At 47.2% G+C, this 9,538-nt stretch overlaps 1 protein-coding gene across 1 annotated transcript in view; it reads left to right on the forward strand.

The window, feature by feature from the left end:
* Positions 1-9,538, forward strand: part of DOP1B (DOP1 leucine zipper like protein B) — a 79,375-nt gene that overhangs the window by 15,718 nt on the left and 54,119 nt on the right. Inside the window, exons 9-12 of the mRNA XM_024120300.3 lie at positions 2,066-2,185; positions 4,656-4,758; positions 5,506-5,697; positions 7,728-8,412. Coding sequence (XP_023976068.1) covers positions 2,066-2,185; positions 4,656-4,758; positions 5,506-5,697; positions 7,728-8,412 — 1,100 coding nt within the window. The remainder of the gene's footprint in view (positions 1-2,065; positions 2,186-4,655; positions 4,759-5,505; positions 5,698-7,727; positions 8,413-9,538) is intronic.

Raw genomic sequence — 9,538 nt, forward strand, 5'->3', positions numbered from 1 at the left:
TCCTCCCGGACCGGGGCGCGAACCCGGTTCCCCCGCATCGGCAGGCAGACGCGCAACCACTGCGCCACCAGGGAATCCCTGTTTGTTTTTTATTTAATGCAAGTTGTGAATGGCTCTATACTCTTCTCGGGAGGATAGTGGTTGCCTTTAAGTCTTCAGTAAGGAGTTATACTTACTTAAGAAATCCTGACTGATTGACCAATCTCTTATTGATTGACTTTTGGGCAGTTTCCACTTTTTCAATATTTTAAGATTGATCTCGGAGAGGCAGCAGCAGTAAGTGGTAGCCTGAAGCAAGATCTTAGTTCCCTGCTCAGGAATTGAACCTGGGCAGCCTGGATGAAAACCAGGAATCCGAGCCACTAGACCAGCAAGGGCAAGAGACTAGACTCAAATTTTCCCTGGCTCTTTGCCTCCGTTTGAAAGCAAGACTGTTTCAAGTAGGCAAAAACTGTAAAAGCAGGTGCAAAGTTTATTATTAGAGGCACAGCACAAGTGGGAGAGCACACAGAGAAACCCTTTAAGTTTCTTTTTCCACACCTGCCCTGCCCTAGGACCCTCCCCGGTATGTGTGTGCTGCTTTTTTCCAGGACGGATTCCAGCCCAGAGGACCATGGCGGGGGCCTTGGCATCACCTACTGTGGGGTGGCGCCCCCTCCTTTTTGACCCCTAAGGAGCCTTTCTGCGCACACACCATATCTCCCTTGCCCCAAGGATGGGAAATATGTGACCTCTCCATCTTTTACTCAGACAGGGTTTAGCCCCTCTCTGTTCCTGCCATGACTGTTATCTTAAAGTGTCCTCAGGAGACAAAGCCTGGCTATTTACTCTGTTTCTGTTGTTATTTCTCTTTCGAAGTGCAAACAGGAGGCTGGATGTAAATGCCTAACCTGGGAGCCCATCTATCTCCTGTCTCAGAAAATGCAAACAGGAGGCTAGTTGTAAGTGTCCGGCCTGAAGCCCACCTTTTTTCTGCCCCAAGAAATGTAAACAGGAGGCCAGTTTGTAAATGCCTAGCCTGGAGCCCATCTATCTCCTGCCTCAAAATGACATTGTCATGATATCCTTATGCCTACATCTTTTTTTTTTTTTTTTTTTTCCTGGCCGAGCTGTGCAGCATGAGGGATCTTTGTTCCCCAACCGGGGATTGAACCCATGCCCCCTGCATTGGAAGTGCAGTGTCTTAACACTGGACCACCAAGGAAGTCCCCCTTTGCCTACATTTTTGTGTACCTCTACAAGGATTTCTGTAGGATAAATCCCTCGAATAAATTTCCTGAGTCATAGAAGATGTGCGTTTAAATGTTAGCCAAATTTCCCTCCTAAATAGCTGTACTATGTTCTTCTACCAATAGAGTATGTAATTACCTATGGTTGGACTAAAACTGGTTTTCCATATAACATTCTTTTTTACAATAGCTCTTTTTTCTTTAATTTATTTCTATTTATGTATTTATTTATTTGTTTTTGGCTGTGTTGGGTCTTCGTTGGTGCGTGCTGGCTTTCTCTAGTTGCCACGAGCAAGGGCTACTCTTGCGTTGCAGTGCGCGGGCTTCTCATTGCGGTGGCTTCTCTTATTGCGGAGCACGGGCTCTAGGCGCACGGGCTTCAGTAGTTGTGGCTCGTGGGCTCTAGAGCGCAGGCTTAGTAGTTGTGGCGCATGGGCTCAGTAGTTGTGGCTTGCAGGCTCTAGGGCGTAGGCTCAGTAGTTGTGGCGCACGGGCTTAGTTGCTCTGCGACATGTGGGATCCTCCCGGACCAGGGCTCGAACCCGTGTCCCCTGCATTGGCAGGCGGGTTCTTAACCACTGCGCCACCAGTGAAGTCCTACAATAGCTCTTAAGCTTACTTCTGAGGGAATGGATCAGTATAAATACTGTTTAGGATGGCACGACGCATTCTCTTCCCTATATAAGAACAGTAATACTTTTTATCTATGATCGAGTTTGTCAGTCTCTCTAGAAATAAGTTGTAAATGGTACAATGAATTCGTTTTTCAGACATGGCATTCCTGTAATACAGGTTTTTTCATAGATATATTTGTAAATATCCCTCTTCCTTTACAGTACAATAAAAGAAAACAGAAATGCCTCTGAGATTGTTAAAACAGTGAATTTGCTCATCACATCCCTAAGCACAGACTTCCTCTGGGATTACATGACAAGGTGCTTTGAAGACTGTTTTAGGTAAGCCTCCGGTTCAGGGCTTGTGAACATGTGGGAAGGAAATGAGGGTGCCATGGTTTCGTAGCTGCTTATTGTGGTCAGATTATACTTAACTCGCTAACGCTGGGTCGTCTCTGCTGAGTACACGATTGAATTCACTTAAAATCATAATAGAACTAAAAACAGTGCCATTGAGAAGCTTCACATGATACTGAAACTTCCTTTTTAAAGTCGAACTTCAGAAACTCGTCTGTGCATTTTCTGGTTAGGTCGATCTAATCGGCTTTCTTTGCATGGTGCCCTTGGAGCCCTAATCTACTCAAGAAGATTAGTTTTGTGGTCCTGGGACTGGAAAGAGTGTTTTTGAAATCATCAGTCATCTTAAATTCTTATTGAAATGAGTGTGTAACTGTTCAGATGAAAGCATTCATGTTCTAAGCTACTATAATCAGCTTTCCCGTCACTTTCAATCTGGTGAATTGCACCACCTCCAAATTGCTGGCCGTGGTGTGCTCAGGACAGCAAACCTTCCTGTGGAGTCCTTTCCCGTGTGATTTTCGCTGTTAAGGAGGACTGATGTAATCTCTCAAACCCCATTTTGTCCTGTGAGTCATGCTGTGAAACTTCATTCTTGTCACGTCCTTTGGAATGCTCTGTGTTCTCACAACGTCTTCAGTACCTGCAACTGTAATCAGAGCATAACTTACTAACGTTTGCCGCGGGCCTTCCCCTGGACACCCCCAGGAGAAGCAGGCCCATCCGTCACACGAGAAAGCCGGGGCTCGGAGCTGTGAGGTACCTTGTGTGACACTGCACAGCAGATCTGCAGCAGCTGAGATTAGAACCAGGCGTGCCCGACGTCCCAGCTGCTCCTGCCGTGCCCTTTGCCTCCTCTGGTGCCAGGCCCCAGCAGGCGTTCAAACCTGTGATGAGTAAATCTATTGTAATCGGATCCACGGTGGACAGCAAGGCCATGTTATACTGAGGCTGGAGTGTATTTTGTTCAGCTTAGTTCCATTTCAGAGTTACGAGGAGTGCTTTCTTTAAAAAAAAAAAAAAAAAAAAATTAACTGTGAAACATTCCAACGTAAGAAAGGATGGGAAATGACGTCAGACACACATGCACCCATTGCTGAAATTACAGACCACACTTGATCATTGTTTTTCACATCTTTTTTTTTTTTTTTTTTTTTTTGTGGTACGCGGGCCTCTCTCTGCTGCGGCCCCTCCCGTTGCGGAGCACAGGCTCCGGACGCGCAGGCTCAGCGGCCATGGCTCACGGGCCCAGCCGCTCCGCGGCATGTGGGATCCTCCCGGACCGGGGCGCGAACCCGGTTCCCCTGCATCGGCAGGCGGACGCGCAACCACCGCGCCACCAGGGAAGCCCCACATCTTTTTTTTTTAAAGGAATAAAATGTTGCTACCCAGATAGAGCTAACGCCCCACCTTCCCAGCACTTTTCCCTCCTTTCATCCCAGCTTTTCATCACTGTTCTGAAATTCATGTCTGTCCTGTGATATCTGTGTTTTTATAACGTGTATCCAGAAACAAGATAGTCTGTTTTTGTCTGTTCAAATTTTATATAAATACTATCAAGTTGTATATAACTTTTTGCAATGTGTTGTTTTTGGGGGGTGGGGTGTGGTCCACAGCCCTTGGAGATTTATATACACCTAGTTCATTCATCTTAGGTATAGTAGTCCAGTGTGTGAATCAACCAGTTTCAGTCTTTTCATTGTTGCAAATAGTACTCTGGTGACCGTGTTGGTCCTGTCTCTTTACACACAGATGCATGGGTCTCTTTAGAGCCGGCACCCAGAAGCAGAATCTCCCAGATGTAGTGGATACAGTTCTTCAGTCCCTTACCAAGATAAAGGCCAAGATAACTAAGCGATAATTAAAAATGAAGAAAATTAACTCAGGTTGAATTGTACTGTGATAGCTAGGTGAATCAAAAATTACTGTTTTGGGAACGAGTATATTGACTTTTTAACTTACGTATCCAGTTGCCTACTTATTGAAAAGGAAGTGTTGAGCTTGAGAATAAGATAAGCTCAGTGGAGTTACACTTCTCTGTGGGAGCTGAGAAATTCTAAGCAGCCCATGGGGATGAGCTCCTGGTGACGTGGGAGCGAGCTGTCTCTGGTTGCTCTGGCAGCAAATTGAACAGCTGTCCTGCATTCTGTCACCAGGCTCTTTCCCCGGGAACATGCCTTTGGTTTGGGGCTGGGGGCCTGGAATTTTTGCTGTTGATAGCTCCAGATCTGCTGGGTAGGGAATCCCACGTGGGCATGGACTTACTGAGAAGAGTGTCAAAGACTTATTGACACTTCTCTGTGTTAGATGGTTTTTGGCACCAAAGCTTAATTATTAGAACTGCAGAAGCTGTCTTTCATTATGGTTGAAATAGAATAAGCAACTTTATTGGAAATACAGGAAACGCTTGAAATTGTTATAAGAGAGTTGTTTTTCTTTCCTCTGCCTCACACAGACCTGCAAAGCAGAGTCACGCTGTCGGGAGAGGCGTCGGCCCTCCCCCGACAGTCTCGGAGCTCTGCACCCTCCTCGTGTTCCTTCTGGACGTGATCCCCCTGGTAGGTCCTTTGCTCTAAGGAGATGGCCCAGTGTCAGCTGTTATTTACATTCTGATTGGTGTTGTTGGCCTTTTCATGAACCTAAACTTACTGAAGAAGTGGTTTTACATAAATACATAGCACTGTGTTAATGTTTGTTTCAGCATGGAAGATGTAGCTGGATGTTGTATCTTTTAGGTCCTTTTAATATAAGGGGTTATAACTTTTGAGCCAGTTGTAAGTGGGCTGAGCTGAAGTTATGGAAACCAGATGATAAGCTGAGTGTCATCCATCCTAAATAACTGTTGTTATTTAGGAGTGAGAGTCGATGTATGTCCTTTTTAAAAATTTTTATTTATTTATTTATTTATTTATTTATTTGGCCGCGTTGTGCACCATGCAGGATCTTCGTTCCCCGACCAGGGATGGAACCTGTGCCCCCTGCAGTGGAAGCACAGGGTCTTAACCACTGGCTTGCCAGGGAAGTCCCAGAGAGTAAATGCATTTCTTAGTTAAAGTCACACCCTTGGCTAATTTTCTCAAAGGAAATTGATTTCTTTAATACAGAAATAAACGTGGCGATTATTTTCTGCTAGAAAGAGGAAAGCCACCTGAAACGAGACGAAGAGCGTCCATTGATTTATTTAGATCAAAAAGAAATACTATTTTGTTTTCTGATTTGGGACTTAATGTGAAACAAACTTATGCTGTAAAAAAAATTTGATTTTTCTACTGGTTACACATTAAACCCGTGTCTCTGCTTCACAGGAACTTTACTCCGAGGTGCAAACCCAGTACCTCCCTCAGGTGCTTGGCTGCCTGGTGCAGCCTCTGGCCAAGGAAATGGAGGCGCTAAGCTTACCTGAACTCACGCACGCCTTGAAGACATGTTTCAAAGTGCTTAGCAAGGTCCAGATGCCGCCTTCCTACCTGGACACGGAGCCTGCAAGTGGAAGCCTGGTACGTGCTGGGGGGAGCTGAAGTGGTTCTCTGGGCTGAAGGAACCTTGCACCTTCCCGCTTAGGGATAAAGACTAGAAGATATATCGGTAATATCTAAAACACGCTTCTAAAATCCTTGCACACTTCATAAAAACTTTTAGTGTAGAAGCAACCCCCAGTCATTTCACCCTCTGCCCTGCTACTTCCTGCTGAAGCCCATCACTAAGCTAATGGTTAGACATAGCTCACCGTCCAGACCTTTCTATGTGTATGTTTGTATACGTGTAACTTTTTTTTTTTTTTAGTATAAGTGAGAGAGTAGTCCCTGGGGCTGCCGTAACAAAGTGCCACACTGGGTGACAAAATAACAGAAAGTTATTGTCTCACAGTCCTGGAGGCCAGATGTCCGAGATTAAGGTGTGAGCAGGGTGGTTCCTTGTGAGGCTGTGAGGGAGACTCCATTCCATGCATCTTGCCTGTCTTCTGGTGTTTCACTGGCGATCTTTGGTGTTCCTTGGCTTATGGACGCACCTCCCCAATCGCAGCCTTCCTCTTCACATGGCATCTTCCCTGTGCGCATATGTGTGTGTCCAAATTTCACCTTCTTATAAGGACACCAGTCATATTGGATTAGGACCCACCCTGATGACCTCACTTACTTATCATCTGCAAGGACCCTATTTCCAAATAAGGTCACGTTCACAGATGCTGGAGGTTAGGAGTTCGACCCATAACATACATTATTCTCTGATTCGCTTTGGTTTTCATCCAAACACTATTTGGAGGACATCCTTCCATATCTGTGTACACAGAGATATCTTACTCTTTTCTCATTTCTGCATGAGAATCTATGGTATGGCTTTACAATTTCTTCACCTCTTCCCCTATCGAGGTTATTTTGGTATTTCTAGTTTTTCACTGTTACAGTGCTGCAGTCAGTATCTTCGCACAACCTGTTCTCAGGGCTGCAAGTGTTTCTGAGGGATCAGTTTATAGAAATGGGTTGCAGTCAAACCCATTTCTTACCTTAGAAAGATGCTACCAAATTGTCCTCCAAAAAGACTGTAAGAGTTATGGTTCCACAAGCAGTCTGAGGCCCATGGTCTTTGAATTATCTTTATTTTCTACTTTGTTTAGGGATTTGAAAATTCTGCCCTTGCAATCCATTCGGTGCAATGGCAGACAGGTGTGCAAACAGACTAAAAAAGCGAAGCATTCCTGAAAGACAGCTGTGTGTGTTGGTCCGTGCTGGGGGCAGAGGCCTGCCCGATGGGGCTTGCATCTCAGTTTGCAAACTAATTACAGACTGTTGCTTCATTCTCTAAGTTAGTCTTTTTTTTTTTTTTTTCTTTTTTCCTAGCTGTTACAGCTGTTGGAAAAAAATATCCTAAAAAGGACGTAAGATATAAAGTTTAAGCTTGTGTAGTGTACAAATATAAATAACACTGTGTGTCTAAAATTGCATGATACTGTCTCAGTCTTCCCCAAAGAGCACGGTGGGTCAAATGCTGAAAAGTTTTCAGTTTAATGCCACATGAGCTGAGTAACAGTATGAGAGGTTGACTCATTAAAGGTTGAAGTGTCATCCTTTTGGAAAAGCCACAGAATATATATACGCGTATATATGCGTGTGTGTAAAACATGTACGGGGGTAAACACTTTGTTCTAGCTGTCTCCCCTTACTTCGTTCCTTTGTGCCTTTATTTTACACTCAGCCCAGTTTCCTCATTCATATTTTTACATCTGCCAGCAGCTGTTTTTAAATAACCCTGTTGGACCCTGAAGCGCCTAAATAAGCAAAGTGGGCTCAACGCCAGCCCACCCAAAGAGCACGGGACTTGGCCAGCCGCCTCGCTGGGCCGGCCGCCTCTCTCCTGCCCCCTGCGTGCCCTCTCCGTTGCATTATACACGCGTGTACACAGGGATCCTCTCGGGGTAGAGAACTGTGATTTTGAAAAGCAGGGAGGACGCGTTCGTAGCCTGATTCAGTTGATGTTTGAATCCCTTGGTCTTTCGAGATACACGGTACAAACTTCCGTTTTTTTGCAGAGTCCAGTCAAAGGTGAAAGCAGTGAAGTAATTTTAGACACAAACGCCGTGCTTCCTGGTGATGAAGACGCTGCATTTCCTCCACTTAAATCTGAAGACAGTGGCATCGGCCTCAGTGCTTCGTCGCCAGAGCTCTCCGAGCACCTGAGGCTTCCCAGGGTTTCTCCGGACAAAGACGACGTCTGGAAGAAGGACGGGAGCATGCAGAGGACGTTTCTTTGCCTCCAGGAGCTAATTGCCAACTTTGCCCACAAGAACATCTTTGGAGTACAGCTGACGGCATCCGGAGAAGAAACCAAGTCGGCAGAGCCCGCAGGCCCGAGGGAGGAGGGTGGGGTGCGGGCCACGGCGGGCAGCGACTGGGGGAGGAAGAACGTGGGGGAGGCGAAGCCCCTCGGCGGGCCCCAGCTCAGGCAGATGCTCTCGGACCTGTTCACGGTGCGAGGGTCTCCGTTTAAGACAAAGAGCTTGGAGACGCCCTCGCCCCTGCCCAGCAGCCCTGGCCGCAAGGAGGAGGAGGAGTGGGCCGTGGACCAGGTGGTCATTGACCCGGGGAGCTTGAGGGAGGGCTGCAGGGAGGCCTTCGCCGCGGCCTGCCACCTGCTGCTGGACTGTGCCACCTTCCCCGTGTACCTGTCCCAGGAGGAGACCGAGCGGCTCTGCGACACGCTCTTCCAGCTGCCGGGTGAGAGGGCGGCCCGGCTAGAGTCCCGTGGAGGAGCCGTGGGACTCGGGCAGTGGAGATTCAGAGACGAGCTAAAATCACAGCGGCCGAGAAGGAGCTGTGTGCCACGTTTGTTTCCTTCCTGGTTTTGTAGTTAGCGTGTATGGTTTGGATTTGTCTCACCAGATGGGAAATTGATGGGGCTGGGTCTGTATTTTTAAACTAGGGGTGGCTAGCAAAGCCCGTCAAAAGGTCTGGGACTGGGACTTCCCCGGCGGTTCGGTGGTTAAGACTCCGCGCTCCCATTGCAGGGGGCACGGGTTCCATCCCTGGTCGGGGAACCAAGATCCCACATGCCGCGGGGCGTCGCCACAAAAAAAGAAAAAAAAAGTCTGGCACGTTAAAGGTGCTTATGGTAGTCAGTAAATAGACTACTTCGTGAGACCTGCTCTTAAAGCTTTACATATTAGTTTGCTAGGGCTGCCGTAACAAAGTATCGCAAACTAAGTGGCTTAAACAATAGAACTGGATTGTCTCATGGGTCTGGAGGCCAGAAGTCTGAGGTCCACGTGTTGGCAAAGCCATGCTCCCTCTGAAGGTGCTGGGGAGGGATGTGTTCAAGCCTCCTTTAGCCTCTGGTAGTTCCTGGGCTTGTGGCAGCCCAGCTCTGATCTTTCCATGGTGTTCTTCCTGTGTATATGTCTGTGTTCAAATTTCCCTTCTATAAGGCACCTGTTATATTGGATTTGGGGCGCACTCTGCTCAGTTTATTCAATATTTGTTTATTTGGCCATGCCACGCAGCTTGCGGGATCTTATCTCTTCCCCAACCAGGGATCGAACCTGGGCCCACGGCAGTGAAAGCTCCAAGTCCTAACCACTGGACCACCGGGGAACTCCCCATGACCTCATTTTAATTAGTCACATCTGCATGACCTATCTCCCAATAGGGTCACATTCTAGGGGGTTAGGACTTCAACATAAGAATTTTTTTTTTTTTTTTTTTTTTTTGCGGTACGCGGGCCTCTCACTGTTGTGGCCTCTCCCGTTGCGGAGCGCAGGCTCCGGACGCGCAGGCTCAGCGGCCGTGGCTCACGGGCCCAGCCGCTCCGCGGCATGTGGGATCTTCCCGGACCGGGGCACGAACC

The sequence above is a fragment of the Physeter macrocephalus genome, chromosome 8 (assembly GCF_002837175.3).
Source record: "Physeter macrocephalus isolate SW-GA chromosome 8, ASM283717v5, whole genome shotgun sequence".
Lineage (NCBI taxonomy): Eukaryota > Metazoa > Chordata > Mammalia > Artiodactyla > Physeteridae > Physeter > Physeter macrocephalus.